Source organism: Leptonotus elevatus, chromosome 9 (assembly GCF_054856555.1).
Source record: "Leptonotus elevatus isolate MCC_2025b chromosome 9, RoL_Lele_1.0, whole genome shotgun sequence".
NCBI classification, from domain to species: domain Eukaryota; kingdom Metazoa; phylum Chordata; class Actinopteri; order Syngnathiformes; family Syngnathidae; genus Leptonotus; species Leptonotus elevatus.
In genome coordinates this window covers 17,693,727-17,713,515 of record NC_141247.1, presented here as the reverse complement: position 1 = coordinate 17,713,515, position 19,789 = coordinate 17,693,727, and the positions used below count along the sequence as shown (strand labels likewise).

General features: G+C 40.2%; 2 protein-coding genes and 1 non-coding gene across 5 annotated transcripts; all 3 read left to right on the top strand.

The window, feature by feature from the left end:
- Positions 1–204: 204 nt before the first annotated feature.
- aurkb (aurora kinase B) lies at positions 205–5,235 on the top strand. Of its 2 annotated transcripts, none has more exons than XM_086084982.1 (9): positions 205–345; positions 1,910–1,948; positions 2,256–2,331; positions 2,423–2,471; positions 2,593–2,781; positions 2,930–3,068; positions 4,172–4,320; positions 4,448–4,622; positions 4,958–5,235. In XM_086084982.1, the coding sequence occupies exons 1-9, from the start codon at positions 340–342 to the stop codon at positions 5,129–5,131; spliced, it is 996 nt and encodes a 331-aa protein (XP_085941108.1). In that variant the 5' UTR covers positions 205–339; the 3' UTR covers positions 5,132–5,235. The 2 variants fall into 2 exon arrangements, with proteins under 2 accessions (XP_085941108.1, XP_085941109.1); XM_086084983.1 differs by lacking the exon at positions 205–345 and adding an exon at positions 818–992.
- A 568-nt stretch (positions 5,236–5,803) lies between these two features.
- On the top strand, positions 5,804–5,885 carry trnal-aag (transfer RNA leucine (anticodon AAG)). Its single transcript has one exon. It is a non-coding gene; the product is annotated as a tRNA-Leu (tRNA).
- Positions 5,886–6,096: 211 nt separating this feature from the next.
- Positions 6,097–19,395, top strand: bod1l1 (biorientation of chromosomes in cell division 1-like 1). Of its 2 annotated transcripts, none has more exons than XM_086085524.1 (27): positions 6,097–6,318; positions 6,809–6,933; positions 7,029–7,219; positions 7,305–7,751; positions 7,820–7,969; positions 8,070–8,230; positions 8,427–8,523; positions 9,812–9,938; positions 10,018–10,078; positions 10,149–11,565; positions 12,620–12,675; positions 12,941–13,058; positions 13,136–13,234; positions 13,330–13,379; positions 13,448–13,490; positions 14,928–15,001; positions 15,086–15,155; positions 15,262–15,314; positions 15,404–15,470; positions 15,553–15,587; positions 16,090–16,252; positions 16,698–17,360; positions 17,434–17,498; positions 17,581–17,665; positions 17,754–17,892; positions 18,948–19,019; positions 19,211–19,395. In XM_086085524.1, exons 1-27 carry the CDS (start codon positions 6,202–6,204, stop codon positions 19,350–19,352), a joined length of 4,887 nt encoding a protein of 1,628 aa, XP_085941650.1. In that variant the 5' UTR covers positions 6,097–6,201; the 3' UTR covers positions 19,353–19,395. The 2 variants fall into 2 exon arrangements, with proteins under 2 accessions (XP_085941650.1, XP_085941649.1); XM_086085523.1 differs by having other exon boundaries at positions 15,401–15,470.
- The last annotated feature ends 394 nt before the right edge of the window (positions 19,396–19,789 follow it).

Genomic DNA, 19,789 nt, shown 5'->3' with positions numbered 1-19,789 from the left:
ATAACTACTGCACTGAACACTTGAGTGTATGCTTTTTATTTGTAACTCCCCAAAAAATGTCAATACCGAATTTGTTTTAAAAGTACACTAACGATTTAACGTAATCGCATCTTCTCCTTGGCATTGCCATGTTTGGTATGGAAATTGCAATAAAGTAAAAAAATATATATATATCCTTTAGGATTTTCCTTCCTGCTGCACCTGGCCAATGGGAGCTCTCGATGTGCCACACGCCGACCAATAAGCTGCGTCCGTCTTGTAAGTTTGAAATAGTTGGCGGCCGTGCTCCTTCGGAGGAAGAGTGAAGCCACGCTATAAAGTTGCTTATTTCGCACAAAGATGCAGGTAACTTTTATTTTCTGTTTTTTAAATTGTGGATTAATACAGTACGAGAGTTGCTAACCCCGAGTCATTGCAGTTTCGCATAGTTCATATAGTGTTTCGCCAGAAAACCGACGCTTTGTTAGCGTCCGGCTTGAGCTCATGAGCCTATAAATTAACCTTTTGTATCTTGTGAAAATATATATTTTTTAATTATCTACATAATCGGTACGTGCGAACCGTTGCGTGTGGCCCAAGTTTACTTTTGTCGTTGCTTATATGCGTACGCATGTTGTGATTGATAAAAACGACGTTTGCGGCCTAGTCATTCTTTGATGTATGCGTCTGAACGGGAAGTTATGCTACATTCGAGGATGGTCGAAAGTCGGATATATACGAGTTGTTTTCCCCCAGTTTCCACCTGAAAGCGTTCGAGGCAAAAGTAAACAACTAAATGGCGGAAAGTGATCAATTTTTTTTTTTAATTTTGGTCCTCAAAACTCATTTTGACCTTTAGCAAACTTGCCTTCTCGCAATTTTGCTAAATTTATTGTTTTTACTCGTAAAAGTCCGACTTCCCACTATCCTCGAATGCAGCATTAAAATGGCTGCTATCTGTGAATATGCTTGTGACGACGACAAAAAACAAAACACTGGCGTTATAGGTTAATGTACGTGCGTTGTATTGAATCATAAGTCAGTTTATGAAAAAAAGAAAGTATTATGGACAATTCTGAGAGTCAACAATGGTGGTAATAAAAATATCAGAATATATTGAGAATGCTACATGTATATAGAAATACTGATTGATTCTAAAACAAATACATGATATTGATAGGTAGCACGAAATTATGCTATTGAATTAATTTAGTAAAATTATGGTAAAAATGTCTTGACTGTTGCTGTCATTCAATTTGTGTTGATCAGGGGCAGACATGACAAGTTTCACTTCTTTCTGTAGCCCTTTCATTTCATTTTTTAAAAAGAGATAAATAAATAAAGCAATACAATATGCCATTTGTTTACACCAGAAATATCAGAAATGTTCGGAATTGTTCATAGTGAAGGTAAAGTTGTTCCTGCCTGCCTCATTTAAAATTGGCTGGCACAAAATATTAACGATGATTCAAGTTAAAACGTAGTGGTTATTTTTGCCTCAACCGGCAACTCGCCACCTAGCGTTTTTTTTTTTTTTTGCTGGGAATCGCGGGAGAACTACAGGTACATTAAAAAAAAAAATCGTACTGTTTACAATTTCTTACAGCCATTCAGCAGTTAAATTAGCCGTTTTGTTTCACGTGTTTATTGAAAAATTGAACAGTTATTTTGCGGTGACGAGGATGGTAATGCTGATAACAGCCTATTTTAGGTGTCAAAACAAAATGAAAACTTGAGGGGGGAAAAGACAGAAGGGTTGAAGCGAAGCAGGAACCGTGATTCGCGACATGAGTCCCGGCAACATGCATATCTTGCTAAAACAACCACTGCCTTCATAAATGTCATTTTGTAATTTGACTTTGCAATGTATCCCAATTGTATAATCCGAAGGATAAAATGAATACAATTTCTAATATCTATTTCTTTATAGAATAAAGAAAATCACGAGCCAAGGCCTTTCCAGCAAGCGGTAAGAATAGATGATAAACAAGCATCAAACTAATAACCTGCAGTTGTTTATGAATCTAGCAGAAGCTTGTGGTTATTTTTTTTTTTAAATAAAACATATCTTTGTACTAGTCAGCCTTTTATTTTACAATTGCAGATTATTTTAAATGTCATCTTTTTTTTCCACTTTTTGTCAAATGCCCCATCTACACTTTTTTTTTTTTTGTATTGCAAGGGAAAGGCCATACAGAAATGACAATCTACTTTGAGTATAATGACAATAAAGCTAATTGTATTCATTCATTTCTGATTTTAACCTGTTTGGCTAGTGCTCCAGCATGTTGGCGGGCCCGCAGCGTGTTCCGGTGAAACCGTCGCAGATCGCAGACAGGAATGTCATCCCAGGTAATGTGAGCCTCTTTAAAGTATAAAAAAAAAAAAAAGCCGCTGAATATTATTGCAATTACTCTACTGATAAAGTGTACGTCAACTTTAGGACCTGTAAGGGGAGAGTATGTTGCTTCGTCCTCCAGTTCGGCTGCAAAGTAAGTATTATTTCAAGGTGTTGTTATATTGTTTTTTTTTTAATCAAATCACTCTTGATTTCCTCCCACCCTTTTTTTAATTTTTTTTTTTAAATATATATATCTTTTTTTTTTTTATCAGGCAGATCACCATTGACGACTTTGACATAGGTCGACCTTTGGGGAAGGGCAAGTTTGGCAACGTGTATCTTGCCAGGGTGAAGAAGCTGCAAGCCATTGTCGCTCTGAAGGTGTTGTTCAAGTCCCAGCTTGAGAAGGAGGGCGTGGAGCACCAACTCAGGAGGGAGATCGAGATACAGACCCACCTCAAGTAAGCGTCTTCCGCTTGTCTCCTTCACAGCCATCGGAATACAACAGTGGAAAATAGTCAAACGCGATCTGTTAAAAAGTTGTTGTTGTTTTTTTTACAAAAACAATTCAACAGTTAACTGTACCCCCACTCCCATTATTTTTTCCAGGCATCCTAACATCCTTCGCTTTTACAACTACTTTCATGATCGCAAGAGGGTGTTTTTGGTGCTGGAGTATGCGCCACGTGGCGAGCTGTACAAGGAGCTCCAGAGATGCGGACGCTTTGACGACCAGCGCACTGCCACTGTAAGACATTGCGCTCCCAAGTGTGGCGCCATCGGTTGGTCAGTGGCGACAGTATTGTTTTTGAAAGACGGACGGTCTCATGTTTTTGAAGTCTTTTACATAATTTTGGAGTTTTCATTTCAAAGGGTTTCTGCGGGGTCATGAAACGGATTTGGCTCATTTATGGCCTGAGATGTCATGAAGGAGCATTTGTTAATATGATGTTGAGAGGCATTACAAATTTGAATTCAATTGTTTTTATTTGTACATGTTCTGTTTCACGTACGTTGTGTAAAGGAGTCACTATAACACAATTTAGCGTTAATAAATGGGATTAACTCATTCACTGCCATTGACGGCTATAGACGTGAAAAATTAATTTAAACTATTTCTATTAATTAAAATGTTTTCCGCTTTTGTTAACTAGAATATGAAAATCTATATAAAAAAATGTATTGTACATTTATAACAGATATAAAAAATGTTGATTAATCGCGAGTTATTTATGGAAGTCATACGATTAATTACAATTAAAAAATTTAATCACCTGACACGATAAAAAAAAAAGAATATTAAAAATCAGGCAATCAGTCAGGTGATTAAAAATTGTAATCGTAATTAATTGCATGACTTCACTAGTTAACTGACGATTAATCACAAATTTTATACATGTTCTAATTATACAAAAAAAAATCCCTGAGGTTTTCATACTCGTCAATGGCAGTGAATGACTTAAATGTATTTGTGGAGACTAATTGTAATTTACAATGAACAAAATGGCCTGGAGTCTACGAGTTGCTTTCTGTTCAAGATACCAATTGATTTGGAAGTTGAAAAAAAAACCATGGTGTTCCCGTCGCCAGGGTCCAACATGAAACACTTATGCCACATAGTTACAGAAATCGGACTCAATGTTTCACACTCCTTTTAATCTTAACTGTAACTGCAATATTTGTCCACTTTTATGCCAATTGACAAGAGTAAAAAAAAGATGCAGAATTACATCCAATTTTAGTTATTATTATTTTTAATTATCTTCTTACTTTTCATGAACTCTTATAACCTTGGCTGTCTTTTCACAAGTGGTCAGCAAGTTCTGAAGATTTTGCCACTTTCATTTCCAGTACATGGAAGAGATCTCGGATGCTTTGTTGTACTGCCACTCCAAGAAAGTGATCCATCGCGACATCAAGCCAGAGAATCTACTACTTGGCTACCGTGGAGAGCTGAAAATTGCTGATTTTGGTTGGTCAGTTCATGCGCCTTCCCTAAGGTACGCAGCATCCATCAAGTTCCAGATTGGAATGTAAAAAGTTTCAAACGGCATGTTTTTTTATTTTTTTTATTTTTTTTTTATTAAAGACATTAACTAACTTCATGTACCGTGATGACGTGTGCAGGCGTCGTACAATGTGCGGAACGCTGGATTACCTCCCCCCCGAGATGATCGAGGGCTACCCCCACAGCGAGAAGGTGGACCTGTGGTGCATCGGAGTCCTCTGTTACGAATGCCTCGTGGGGAACCCTCCCTTTGAATCAGGCTCTCAAGCTGATACGTACAAGAGAATTACGAAGGTGGGTCAACAAAATTGCTGCGTCACAGCTGTCCGTAACACAAGATCGACATTTGTCTTGCTGCAGAACTAAGTGAAGACTTTTTCTTTTTTTCTTTTTTCTTTTTTGCTTTCGCACTGAATCAGCCCCAGCGTCTGCAGTAGGACTAAATGATTTTGAAAAATAATCTAATTGTAATTTTTTTTCTTCTCAAAATTGCAAATGGGCACCATATCTTTTACAATTGACTGTGATTGCCTACCAGGCTTGCTTTGTCAAAGATTACAATGCATATAATGAAAGCCGAATTTTAGAATCCACTGTAGGCTTCTGAATCCGCTCCCGTTCTTTTGCAGGTGGATTTAAAGTTCCCAAACGTTGTCTCCGAGGGTGCACGGGACCTGATAAGCAAGCTGCTTCGCCACAGCCCCACCGCTCGTCTACCGCTACAGAGTGTCATCGATCACCCGTGGGTCCGCCAACACTCGCGCCGCATCCTACCTCCCGTCTGTCCCACCAAAACCTCATAAGCTCAATCCAAAGATGCTGGTTTTCTTTTTGTGATGGGTTCATAGTGTTGCATTCTTTACTGCTACTGTTTTTTTTTTGTATAATAAATATATTCTTAATCTTGTATCTTGTACAATGTGGTGTTTTTATTTACCTGTGCTCAATAAAAGTATTAATGCAAATTTTAGTTATTGCAGTAGTTGAAATTGAATACTTTTCAAAAAGTTGATTATCTAGTTTTATATTAAATATAAAAACTTTAACATGTCAATTCTAAAAATTGACTACCGTTGTTTTAATTTCGCTGGGACCCTTAGTTATATTGGAAATTTTTAGTTGATACTGACTGCAAAAGAAACTGATTTAATATATAAATTATGCTTTTTATATGAAACTACAAGTGCCATCAGACTAAATAAAGTAGGGGTCATTATCATGGTGGCTATATCACCACCAAGGACTATATGATGAACGTGGGGGAGTTTTCTTAGGATGGCTCAGTTCAGGGTTAGTTTCAAATGAAAATCCGGCATTGGGATTTACTATGAGAGGTGATGTTCAACTGAAAACGCCTACAGTTGCATATTTGTATTCATCTGCTCCCTAACTTGTTATATCATCGTTGATAGTTCTTAAAAATGGTTAGTATGTGATTAAGTTTTAGTAAGTAATATGCTGAGAAGGAGCTCCACGGTAGCGTGGCCGAGCGGTCTAAGGCGCTGGATTAAGGCTCCAGTCTCTTCGGAGGCGTGGGTTCGAATCCCACCGCTGCCATTAATGTTTTGACACTAAAAGCAAGCTGGCCGCTTTTTAACTCAATAATGCAATCATAATTCATTTAACAGTTTTAATTGATTTTATTAAATAATTTACAATTATGCAATGTGTAATGTACACGTTCATGAAACGCATTATTCTCTAATTTTAAAACAGGAAGCCTTCGTTGTGTTTCCGGTTCACCAAACTGTTTGTATTTAAACTTTTCCGGGGTGAAATCGCTCATTCTGCTGTGTACCAAAACAAAAAGTCCAGCAATCGGTCCTGATATGCTTGGATTTAATGATTAAAAATTAATCCGTTTAATTTTAAAATGGCGGGTTTACCACCGGGTGATCCGCAGCTCGTATCAATGATCGTCAATCACTTAAAAACACAAGGACTTTTCGACCAGTTCAGGAGAGACTGCCTCGCAGACGTCGACACTAAGGTAACGAGATAACGAAATGAATACAGTACAAAAGTATACACTTAACGTTTCAATGTGAAAAGTAGGTTAAATCGGCTCACTGCATGTGTCGGAGTAAGATAGCTAACCGCAACTGTCTGTGTACTACTGATGCAAAAGTACTAATCGTGATTAAGGGCTTTATTCCAAAATGTTGAAGTAAAGTTACTATTTATTTACTATACCCGCAATGCTGCCAGACTACTTTAAAATGTTACTACTTTATTTTTTTTATTGTCACATAGTTGCAATATACCGAACACGATAACTGCATGTACAAAATTGAATAAAATAGAAATAGATACAACTAAATAAATACAAAAAATTCACCTATCCCCACTCTTTTATTTAAAGGAATTTGAAACAGTAGTTTGCCTTGTTTAGATTTTTTTTAAAGGTAACGTACGACGTGGACAAGCACAACAATTAATTTCCCGCACTGTAATTTTAACATATTTCATTTATTTTTCAGCCAGCTTATCTGAACCTGAAACAACGAGTAGACAACTTTGTCTCCAATCACCTCTCAAACCACACATGGAGCCCCCAGTTGAACAAAAACCAGTTGCGAAATAACATCAGGCAGCTTGTGTTGCAGTAAGTTGTTGTTGTTGTTTTTTCTACATCTGCTCTCCATGTATTCAAGTTTGAAATAAAACTTGTCAAAACTCAAAGCAACTCATCCCTCTTAGATCCGGCATGCTGGAGCAGGGAGTAGACAGAATCGTAGCCCAGGTGGTAGATCCCAAAGTCAACCACATCTTCAGGCCACAGGTCGAGAAAGTGGTCCACCAGTTTCTGTCACCCGGCACCAGCAGCGACGAGCCACCAGCACCAATGCCCCCGATGGAGACCAATGTAGACGCTGTCGTCCCTCAGCAGCGTACGTTTGATATCGTCCTTCAGTCACCTGCTCATCAATCCACTATCTGAGTGATCTTGTTAATTAAAATCATGTCATTGTGCAGCCTCAACATCCGTGCCTACGTCCACTGCTGCCACAGACGCCATGTCCATCCTGGACGCCATCACCTCTCTCAACCAGGAGGCCAAAACCAGGTCCACCGAGAAGGGCCGCAAAGCCCCCGACGATCCCGTTGAAGACGGCGAGCAGGACATGAGTCTTGATGAGGAGGAAGACAGGAAGAGCGAGCAAGAAGAGGCAGATGAAGCAAAACCGGGGGCGGAGGTCCAGGAATTAGAGGTCAAGACGGGCGACCCTCCCGACCAGATGGACGATGGGAAAGAAAACTCCACTGAGGAGGTAAAGATGGAGGAGGAAGAGCCGAAAGCAGAAGAGCCGGCTGAGGAGAAACCTAAAATGGGCGGTAAAACAAGTGGGAAACCTTCAGAGGAGAAACCAGAGGAAGAAAGCTATCATGCCAAGCAGAAAGCCAAAGAGAGGATTAAGGAAGGTCAGTGAAGCTGAATGTTCTTGATCCTCTGCGAAAACTAAACGCCGTAATCGCGCCATCATTTGCAGAGTATTCTTTGGAGGACTCTGACTTAGACGGCCTGAGCGACATCACAGTGAGTTCCGTGCACACCAGCGACCTGTCATCATTCGAAGGGGAGAGCGAAGACGACGAGCCGTTGTCCGAGTCCTCTGAGGAGGGCGAGCGCGCACCGGATGGTCTCACTTTTTTCCCCTCTTATTACTTTTACCCACAAGGTAACACAATACGTATATGTTGGCTCATGATTCCCCCCCTCCCCACCCCCCTTCTTCCAAGGTGTGAACTCAGACAAGAAAGAAGCGAGCGAGGAAACAGGAGAAGAAGGTAAAGAGAGTAAACCTCGCCGCAAGGCCTACGTGCACAAGCCCTTCCTGTACTCCCGTTACTATAGCGACTCGGATGACGAGGTCACTGTCGAGGAACGGCGGAGATCTGCGGTGAGTTGGACAGATGAGGCTTCATCAAGGAATTTCCATAATCTTATAACATGTGCACTTTTTTATCGAATAAAAACAATAATTAAAAAAAAATTGAATCTTTGATCTTGTTGCAAATAAAACAGCTTCCTTGGGAGAGGTAGTGCATTCAAAATAACGGATATCATCACGTCACATATCTTGTGTGTCTCTTCAGGCCAAGGACAAAGAGGAACGACTGCTCAAAAGGCAACAAAATCGAGAGCGAATGGAAGAGAAGCGCAAGCAGAAAGCAGCACAGTCTGAAGAACAAGGTGCGTCTACTTGCAGCGCCTTCCTCCCCCGTGAAATTGGCGTCGGGTTAAAAAACGCATGTCCAACTTTCAACATCATCCTCTGCTATCAGGTCCAATTTGTTCCGTGTTGCCTACAGCACATAAATGACCTGAAGTTCCTCAAATTCTGTCAAAAGTTTGTATCTTCAAGCTTGAAAGTGCTTAAATTCATTTAAATATATTGTTTTATTTTTCTCTTTATCATTTATATATTTTTATATATAAATTGGTTGTATTTTGCAGTTTAAATAAAAAGGACAGATTTTTAAAATTACTATTATTTTTACATATAACCCGATATTCCAGAGCCATCTCCTATCAAATATAGAGTCCAATATAAGAAAGACAACACTGACATAAACACCAAACAAGAAAATAATATAATGTTCCATATTTATATACTTGATTTTTCTCACAGGCAATACATATCTGAGTATTTTATTTGTTGGATGAAGAAATAACTGCATACAATATACACAATAAATACATTGAATATCAAACAGTCAAAGGTTTGGAAATTATAAAGTGTGTCCAAATCTTTTCCTTTATTGTATGTTTGGCGTCGGGCCAAAACCGTGTCCCTCCAAAATGGTCACTTTTCAGGAGATTCCCAAAAACAGCATGTTTCTTCAACCATTAACATTATCAAAGCCAGCAAGCCATTTTCAACACTTTATAATTGGTCAATAATTGGTAAAATTGACACCTACACGTGCAGACTGACCAAAAGTATGCATTTTTGAAAGAAATATAAAATTTGATAGTTTGTGACTTATGAGCCGACCAGGTGAGTTAACATTACTGGTAACCTTCATGGGGGGAGAATTTGGGCAACAACCGAGGCGCTGAAAAACAGCAACGTGTATGTATAATACACTCTGAATTTAAAGGGGAAGTCAACCGTAACTCATTTGCTCCCAAAAACGTATAAATAGGTTCTATTTTAAATATTACCACACTCTCAAAGACGTATCTTTACATTTAAAAAAAAAAAGTTTTTTTGATGCTAGAACCTATTTGATGCAGCGTCTTAACTGAATAAAATGGTTGAGGAAATGGTAGTTAACGGCCAGCAGGTGGCAGCAGAGTATAAGAGATCAACCAGGGCCATGTTGCAAAAAGCTCTTTCCCCTTCTGGATATTCACAGATTTGTGAATAATGATGAAATGTATCTATATTCCAATGCTAATTGCTGCAAAACGGAAAACAGATAGAATTATACTTTTTTTCACTTGAGAAACACTTGGCTATCACGTCCCTGCACAGATGAGACAAAAGAGAAGAGCAGCCCGTCCGCTCGGCTGGAGACACCCCGAGCCAAAGAAGCCCGTAAAGAGCGGAAAGTCCTGGAGAAAAAAGTGGCTCTCAGCAGAAAGAGGAAGCTCGACTCAAAGTGAGTCCGAAAGATCCGCCATTGTTGCTTTGATTTATTTTTTAATGGTATCAAGATGCTCATGTTTGTGTTCAAATAGGAAAGAAGATGATGTGACCAGCAAGAAAAAAGGAGAAACAGGACAAACATCGAAGAAGCCAGTATGTGACTTCGACGGATGAAACCAAACAGTAAACGATACGATGAGCTGTAATCCTTCTATCCTTTCAGGAAGCAAAATCAACGCCACGTAACCTACAACAGAAGCCGGTAAGAAATCTGTCCGAGTCTTCGGTGTCCGATGAGAGGCACCGAAGAACGAGCGGCGGCGTCTCGGACGATTCCAGCGACGCCAAAAAGCTCCCCGACAAAAACCGCACGCACTCCTTCATCTTGGACTTGGAGCTGGGCTCACAGGAGGCTCTCAGGCAGCGCTCCATCGGGAAGTTCGACCGCCCGTCTCGCAAGGAGCGCAAAGCTGCGTCCGAGGAGCTCCCCAAGCTCAAACAGAAACAGGAGAAGAAATCCGAACCCCAGGCCAACGAAACCCAGCAAAAGGACGGCACTTCTGCCAAGGCGTCCTCCGACGAGAGAGGCGAGAAGAAACCTAAGGTGAGAAATGAGAAGAAAGCGACCAGTGCGAAGGAACAGAAGACGTCCGCTTCCGAGCCTGACGAGGTTTCAACCAAGAGGATGCGGGCCCAGTCTGCCGAGAAAGACAAAAAGACGAAAGAGAAGGAAAAGATCAAAGGGGATAAAACAACTGCAAAAGGTGATTCAAAGCAAGTGCTCCGCCCTGATTCTTCTGGCTCCTTGGAAGAAGGAGTGGACGGCGGCAAGAAGAAGGAGAAACACTCCAAGGATGCCCAGAAAAGGTCAAAGAGCCACAGCGAAGACCGCCAAGCGGACAAACCCAAACTCAAAACAGAAAACAAAGAGAAGATGAAAGCCGAGCCACCGAACAAGACGCTCACTGACGCCGACAAATCCCCAAAAAGAGTCAAACCAGCAGAGAAAGGAAAAACCACGGAAAAATCCAAATCTCGAGAGGATCCCAAATCTCACACGCCATCAAAGCCGGAGAAGAAATCTCACAGTTTGGACGCCCGTGCGGCTCTGGGTGCCGGCAAACCCGAGAAGGAGAAGAAGAAAGAGGGACCTGTGAAGGAACAGAGGAGAAGCTCGGAAGAGCCGGACGTCAAGAAGAAAAAAGTGGACAAGAAAGAGAAGAAAGACGAGAACCACGAGGAGAAGAAAGCACCCAGAGAAGACAAAGTCGACAAATCGGACACGCCGGAACCGCTCGTCGTCTCTCTCCCCGACGCGCGGGAAACGCCCGTGGTGCCCCCGGAGGCCGACGCCCTGCTGACGCTGATGGACGTGTGCACCTCGGCCATCGACGCCAGGCTGCACTCGGCGGGCGGCCGAGAGCGAACCCAACTGCAGGACGCCGACATGAAGATGAAAGAGGCGGCCCTCACGCTGCTCTCCATGGACCCCGACAGCGCTTTGTCCCCCAGCTTCATGAGCCACGGGCTGAAGGAGGAGTCGGAGGAGAACAAGCAGAACCCACAAGCAGATGCTTCGGAAGTGTCACCTTTGGCGCATCAGACGGTGAAGATCGATGAGGACAAATTGAACAGTGAAGGTAAGTGATATCATCTGATAGTTTTAATTAACGCATTCACTGCCAATGACGGCTATAGACGTCAAAAATTCATTTGAACTATTTCTATTAGTTTAACTTTTTTTCCCCCACTTTTGTTAACAGGAGTATGAAAACCTAGGAAAAAAATTATTGTACGTATAGAACAGATATAAAATTTGTAGTTAATTTTGAATTTAAATAATCAATCAAAAAAATATTATTTAAAAAAAAAATAGGGGTGTCAGACGATTACATTTTTTAATTGTAATTAATTGCATGACTTCAATAATTTTATATCTGTTCTAAACGTACAATACATTTTTTTTCTAGGTTTTCATACTCTTGTTAACAAAAGTGAAAAAAAAAAGTGAAACTAATAGAAATAGTTCAAATGAATTTTTGACGTCTACAGCCGTCAATGGCAGTGAATGAGTTAAGAAGTAGCTTTTGAGGCCCCGCCCACGCGAAATCCAGTTTCAATGTATCCCTCACAAGTTTCTTACCGCTCGGGCCGTTCGTCCACACGATGGCGCGGTTTCGGAGCTGGAAACCGATCACTTTTGAAACCGAGCTCCAGAGTGGAACGATTTCAAAAGTAGGACGCCATATGCAGGATACTCCTCCGGTGATGACGTAATGGTCGCAGCTCGACGACGACGCATTGTCGTAGTTTGATGACGTATGCGCCAATTCTCGCGCGACTGCCTGTCTGTCAACAACAATGGCGGATAGCCGTGCCGTAGTCGTTTTGCGCAGCCTTGTTAGCTTGCTTATGCTTTTGCAGCAAACGATTTTGCTTCCTTATTCCCACGTTCAACAAGCGGTGTTGTACTTGAATCAGCCGCCATCGTCACTTCTCCCGTGTTCGTCTTTTTCATGTTGTTTCGGTACACGCAAAGTCATGCTTGTTCTGTAGATTGCAATATAGTTAGTCCCGGTTGATGTTGCCTCAGATACGCCACAACTGAATCAGCCACAGACCAAACCAAACGAAACATCCTTTGGGATAGTGAGTGTTTGTTTAAACCAAGTTGTGATGTTTACCTCTTTGCAGATAAATCTGAAATGAATGCATCAAGTGGTCAAACGCCTCCGCTGCCTGCTCTTCAGGTACTTAGGATTTTTATTTTATTTCACTTATTCACATCCTACCTACCTGGTTCACAATCTTTGTAGTTTTCTGTGGAATCTATGATGGTTCCCTTAAACCCGCAGTTACCCTAAATTATTGCATCAGCCAGCAAAAACCTCATTGGTTGTCAAGACCCGTTAAGCTGTGTTCAAATGGCTACCTTTGATCTAAACCTTTAAGCATTTTCAATTTGGAATTTAATGAGTCACTGCTCACGTCCAAATGTGACTGCTCTGCGTGCAGGAGAATGACATCAAGCCACGCGACCTTCCTCCTAAAGAAGAAGAGTCCAAAGCTGGAGAAAAAGCTGCTGCTGACTCGGAGCCAGCTGAAAAACGGGCAACACCTGCTGATGAACACGGTAAATGTAATAATCCCAAGAATAATATTTGCGACGTTTTAACTAAGTATAGTTTGATATTGATTGTTCTATTGTAGATGTTCCAGTTGCTGATGACGTCACAGGAAACGTGGAGGAAAACGCTGCTGTACCTCCTTGTGAGGCACCTACTGGAGAGAATATTTCCAGCCCTCAAGGTGAGCATGTTACAAAACGACTCTTTTCCGACTCTTTTCCGACTCTTTTTCGACTCTTTTTCCAATTTAACATAATATCAACTTGTCATATTTAGAGCAAAGGCAATTGGATGCTGACGCAGGAACGAGCACCAGTGAGAAACAAGTGAGAAACCACTTCAACTTTACTCTCTTTTCTTACAAAAACGTAACACTCTTTCTTCTGAATTTTAGGCAGATGAGATGTTAGCCGAGGAGGAGACGGACATCAGTAACGGTATGTAAAGATTTTAACTCATTCACTGCCATTGACGGCTAAAAACGTCAAAAATTCATTTGAACTATTTCTATTAGTTTAACTTTCCCCCCCTTCTTTTGTTAACAAGAGTATGAAAAGCTAGAATTGTTTTTATTGTACATTTAGAACAGATATGAAATTTGTGATTACTAGTGAAGTCATGCGATTAATTCCGATTTAAATTTTAATCACCTGACGCCCCAAAATTAAAAAAATCTTTTTTTTTATTCATTCACTGCCATTGACGGGTAAAAACGTCAAAAATTCATTTGAACTATTTCTATTAGTTTAACTTTTTTCCCCCCTCTTTTGTTAACACGTGTATGAAAAGCTATAATTTTTTTATTGTACATTTAGAACAGATATAAAATTTGTGATTTAATCGTGAGTTTAACTATTGTAGTCATGCAATTAATTACAATAAAAAATTGTAATCACCTGACGCCCCAAAATTGTAATAATCTTTTATTTTTATTCATTCACTGCCATTGACGGCTAAAAATTCATTTGAACTATTTATATTAGTTTAAAAATGTTTCCCACTTTTGTTAACAAGAGTATGAAAACCTCAATTTTTTTTCATTGTTCATTTAGAATAGATATCAAATTTGCTATTTATCGTGAGTAGGGAAGTAATACGATTAATTACAATAAAAAATAATAATTGCCTGTCGCCCCTAATTTTTAATAACCTTTTTTTTAAATGAATTTATGGCAGTGAATGAGTTAATAAGAGGCTTGCAGGCCATTTCATTAGGTACACCAGCACCATGTAATGAGATCTAAAACTATAAACTAACATTTATTTTTATGGGTTTTTACAGTATACTTACTGTCATACCACAGCATGTAGGAAAGGAGAGCCACAGTCACCCATGCTCTATTCAGCGTTTAATTCCGGGCACGTGGTGGCCAGAAATAATGATCTCAGCTCCTGAAGCGGATAGAAAGATAATTAAAGAAAATAGCTTACACATGTGGCTTTCACACAAATCTAAGTTTATTATTACAAACTTTCAATATAATTTTTTTATTTTTTTTTAAATCTACGGGGCTCAAACAGCCTCCCTGTTGTGGAAGGCGAACCCCCCACGATGAACGGCGGGTTCACTGTATTACTGTATTTTTGCAAATATTAAATAGATAACAGATGAATTGTTTTCCCTCCCCGCTTATTTAGCTACAGGAAAGCTGCAAAAAAATGTAAAACACTTTTAGCAATGCATTTCTATACCACTGCACTATAACTACATTAGTAAACATTGTGTTAAATGAATACTTCTCAGTTGTGACGGTCACAAGTCAAATGTTACATTATTAAGTTGATTAATTATATTGTGATGGTGTATGTTTTTGCAGCCAGTTAAAATAATTCTTTATTCAAATATTGTTAACTTGTTGCCTTGTCATCTTCAGGCAAACACGATCTGAATAAACAGGAGGAGGAGGAAGAGCAGGAGGAGGAAGAGCAGGAGCGTGCTTCCCAAACTGTAAGTTGGATGTTTTGTTCGCAAGGAAACAGCCCACAGCTTTGTCACTTCCTGATCTGCATCTTGTTCACTTCATTTGTTTAGACGGACCTCGGCTCGCCACTCGGAGTGATCACAGAACCTGAGAGTGGACCACAAGTGACCAAACAAGAAAGTGTGTAATTCAGTCATTTTTAAATATGATTTGTTTTATATTTCGGTAGCGATATATTTTCCCAGTTGAGCCACATGTTCATTGCGTTGTGTCGTCATTCAACCAGGCGAGAGCTCGGACGTTTGTGAGCCGGAGAAGAACTCTGAGGTGTCAGAGAAGGTAACTCGTATACGCGTAGTGCATCATTCTTGATGCTTTTGGTGTTGGTATTGTGTATTTACAAAAAAATTTTTTTTTCTTCGCAGCAGGAAAGGGGACGAGGCGGACGTAAACGAAAGCTGTCCAGTCAGAATGCTGCAGCGGCGAATGAAAGCGGTAATTCTAAGATGGTAGATGTTAGAAATGCAGCAACATTGCCAAAATGAGATGTGACAGCGACCACTTTAATATTCAACAGGTGAAGATCAGGATGCAAAAGAGCCATCATCTGAGGTCAGAGATGCTCGATAGCATCACACGTTTAACTCATTCACTGCCATTGACGGCCAGAGACGTCAAAAATTCATTTGAACAATTTCTATTAGTTTCACTTTTTTTTCCACTTTTGTTAACAAAAGTATGAAAGCCTAGAAAAAAAATTATTGTACATTTAGAACAGATATAAAATGTGATTATTCATGAGATAACTATTGAAGTCATGCGATTAATTACAATTAAAAATTGAATCGTCTGACCCCTCTAATTCCTTTTAGTTACTTAATTATTTAAATTCAAGATTAATCACAAATTTTATATCTGTTCTAAATGTACAATATTTTTTTATCTCCAGGTTTTCACACTCTTGTTAACAAAAGTGGAAAAAAATGTGAAACTAATAGAAATAGCTCAAATGAATTTTTGACGTCTTTAACCGTCAATGGCAGTGAATGAGTTAACTTGAGAAAGAAAGAAAAAAGCTAAATCATCTTCTTTATTTATTTATTATTAATTGTAGGATACTGAGCAGCCAAAGGTTGCGGAGGTGAAAACGCCGCGCAGGGGACGATCGTCCAAAGCCGTAGAAGAGTTGGAGGAGGAGCCGCTGATGCAATCAGAGAAGAAGGAGCTGACGCCGAGTCGCAGGGGGAGACGTTCAGCAGCCAAAGGAAACTCTGCTGGTAGGACACGAACAAATAAACTACAATCAGTTCTTCTAATGCTTTTTATTAAAAAATGCTCAGTGGCATCTTGACTTATTATTATTCTTTTTTAGATTGGACCCTTTTTTTTTTTTTGCTTTGACTAGGCAAATAAGTTTCATTTATTACATTAATTGTAAACATTGAGGATGTGCACTCAGGTTCTGGTATTGAATTAGTTCTTGCCATAAGAAATAATAGGAAATATATTAATCCGTTCCAGAGGTTAACATCTTTAACTTTTCATTCAATTCTGTACAGATAATATTTTAACTAACAAAAAGGTTAAATCTGGCAGCTATAGAAGCAGAAGTGAATGACATTTTTAAATTAATTTAAAAATGTGTTTTACATTTCATCTCAAACTCCGGTCCCCGAGATTCCGCTATATATCAGCTTGAAATTGTGACGTCCTCATTTTCAGATGAACCGGCACTGAAAAAGAAGAGGAGCTCAGCAAAGACCGGAGAACCTCAAGTGGGAGACGAGATGATCGAAAACACCAGTGAGGAAGTCCTGGAGGACGCAGGTAAGGAGGAGGCAACTGTGGAAACGAGCGAGGAAGCCGCAAAGGACACAAGTGATGCGACTGTTAACATAAATGAGGAGGCTTTGAAGGGCACAAGTGTGGAGACTATAAAAGACAAAAGTGAAGAAAGCATCGAGGACACAAGTGAGGAGGCTGGAAAGGACACAAGTGAGGAGGCTGGAAAGGACACAAGTGAGGAGGCTGGAAAGGACACAAGTGAGGAGGCTGGAAAGGACACAAGTGAGGAGGCTGGAAAGGACACAGGTGAGGACGATATGAAGGGCGCAAGTGAGGAGGCCGTACAAGTAACAAATGAGGAGGCTCCAAATGATAAAAGTGAGGAAGCGACTAAAAATACAATCAAGGAGACCGTCAAAGACACCAGTGAGGACACGCATGAGAAGGACACAAATAAGGCGGCCACGGAGCATGTTAGTGACGTTAGCACAAAGAACACAAGTGAGGAGGCGACTATGGAAACCAGTGAGGAGGCCATATTGGACTCTACAGTTGAGTGCACGGGTGAAGAGGCCATCAAGGAGACACACAAGGACACAAGTAAGGGACAGAACTTAGTCACAACCTTGTTGGTGTGCTTCATGATGTCTTAAATCAGTGAACACTTTTTCAGCTTCTCCCTCTAAAGACAACGAGGAGGAAAAAGAGGAGAGCGGCAGTGAGAAGAAACCCGACGACGTACGCGGGCGAGAAAGTTTGGAACGCCGTCGTCTTATTTGACTTGGAGTCCATTAAGAGAGTCTTGTTGATTTGTCTTCAGGTTGACGAGCAGCAAGATTCCACTCCCAAGAAGCCCGCTCGGAGGGGAAGACCCCCCAAGGTCGCGACGCCCTCAGACGACTCAGGTTGCTGTCCCTTATGAGTGATTCGGACTGAAAAGCAAAGGAAGACGTCGTTCTTTTCAAAGTTTACATTTGTGTGTCCTACCGGCAGACAAAAAAGAGAAAACGGCAGGCGAAAAGGAGGCGGAGCAGAACGACGAGGACGAGGACGGCGGGGAGAAGGACGACGACGGCAAAGAAACGAAAGGCAGGGCTACAACGCGTTTGGCGTCTCGGCTGGAAGCGGAAAGGTGATTATGAAATAGTCATTTGATTAATGAATTAATTATTTAATAAAACGGCAAAATACTTTCCAAAAGGCCTACATAATTCATAATGAATGAAGTTCTAATCGTTAAAAGTATACAAAATAAAATCCTGAAATATTTCAGTCTGTTTAATGAATCTATACATTATATTAGGGTCGGGCGATTATGGAAAATATAATCCTGATTATTTTCTTTGATTTTGAAATCATGAATATGGAGTTATTTCAAAACTTAGCACTACCAAAACCCAAAAAACTAAAATGTTGTAACAAAGTAAAATAATAGCAATATTATTTTTTTTTAAACACAATTAAATACTGGTTGCACTTGTTGTGCTCATCTTGGCCTCATGGGGTCAGTGTGGCGCCATGTGGGCATTTAGTGTACTTACTTACATTAAGCTAAGGAGAGTGGAAGAATTCATTCTGAATGTGTTTCTATGACTTTTGTGTGTGAATGTTACTTGATGCTAATCTATGAGCATGTCAATGGGATTTTAAATTGACTACTAGCATTAGCACTAGCAATGTTTCTAAAACGAATTATGTCTTGTATTTAAATATACAAATATGTGTGATTTAGTTTTGTTGTGTGTTAAGTTTTATAGTAAACAACACCTGGTGTGTCATTAAACAGTTTAAAGCACACTCAAGGTTAGCATGATAACATTTGTCACACACTTGCTGTATTCAGGGTGCTTTCACATGATAGGAACTCACAAACACACCATGATTATAATGTTTTTATGATCGTAAGAAGGCAAAATTTAAATCCCCATTTAAATTTTGATGCATTTGAACTACTAATAGTTTTCCATTTTTGCTCTCAACGGCCACTTCATTAGGTACACCTGCAGCCTAAACGAGGCATGTATGAAAAATTCCTCCCATACAAATATAATGAATCGCAGCTTTGATTTGTGGTGTCACTTAAATATGTTTGTATTATTGTGGTCACCATTTGTGTTGTTTTTCAACCGTACTGCATCATACTAAGAATTGTAGTATTTGGCCACACTGAATTCTTGTTATTTCCAGAAATAAGCCGAGCAAACCTTCCACAAGGGCCAGTCGACAGAGCGGCAAAGACGAGACCGCAGCTGCTGCGCGGTGAGTTCATCATAAATCCTCCTGATCAATGAATCCATCGATCAATCAGGGGTTGACCTCCTTTGCTACTTTCGCACACATTTTGGACAGATGTGTGCTTCCAACGGGCATCGGTGCTAATCTGTTCAGGGCTCCCACTTTGGTTGTTTTTTGCTGTTTGCCACTATAAAGTGTTGTTTTTGCCCACGTAGTGGGACCAGGGGCCAGGCAAGCGCCACCAAGGGGGCCCGCAAACTGGACTCCAGCCCCACTGCCGTGCGAACGCGAGGGGGGCCGAAGTCAGAGGAACCGCCGGCCAAACGAGGAAAACGCTGCTGTCATGTACACTATTGAACCTAAAAAAAAAAGTGTTTGGATTTGTATTGGGGGGGGGGGGGGGGGGGCTGTAGACAAAGGTCAGCAGACGCCCCCGACACTGTGTCACAATCATCACACTCCATCATTCCTTTTTAAATGCTCACAAGTAGTCGCTGTTTTTTTCTGTAGAAATTAGAAGACAAGATGAATTTTTTTTTTAACCATGCCACACACAACCTTGAGAATTGTTCAGCGTCATTTTTATAGTGAAGTATTCATTCTGTGAATGACAAAATTAGTTTGAGTCTTTATATACATACTTTTTTTTTCTTTTTTTTTTAACATGTCAAATGATGTCTTATGATAAACACAAATTAATCATTTCTTCTGTCGTGTTGTGTTGAAAGCAATTTTATGCATCACATTATATGCTGCTGCTGTGTAAAAGAAAATTGCCGTGGAAATATTTCACC

Coding starts and splice junctions, on each gene's coding strand:
- aurkb (XM_086084982.1), top strand. Junction 1,949..2,255: donor CAAGGCCTTTCCAGCAAGCG/GTAAGAATAGAT, acceptor CTGTTTGGCTAG/TGCTCCAGCATGTTGGCGGG. Junction 4,623..4,957: donor CGTACAAGAGAATTACGAAG/GTGGGTCAACAA, acceptor GTTCTTTTGCAG/GTGGATTTAAAGTTCCCAAA.
- bod1l1 (XM_086085523.1), top strand. CDS start 6,202: ATGGCGGGTTTACCACCGGGTGATCCGCAGCTCGTATCAATGATCGTC. Junction 13,380..13,447: donor CGAGCACCAGTGAGAAACAA/GTGAGAAACCAC, acceptor TCTGAATTTTAG/GCAGATGAGATGTTAGCCGA. Junction 13,491..14,927: donor GGAGACGGACATCAGTAACG/GTATGTAAAGAT, acceptor TGTCATCTTCAG/GCAAACACGATCTGAATAAA.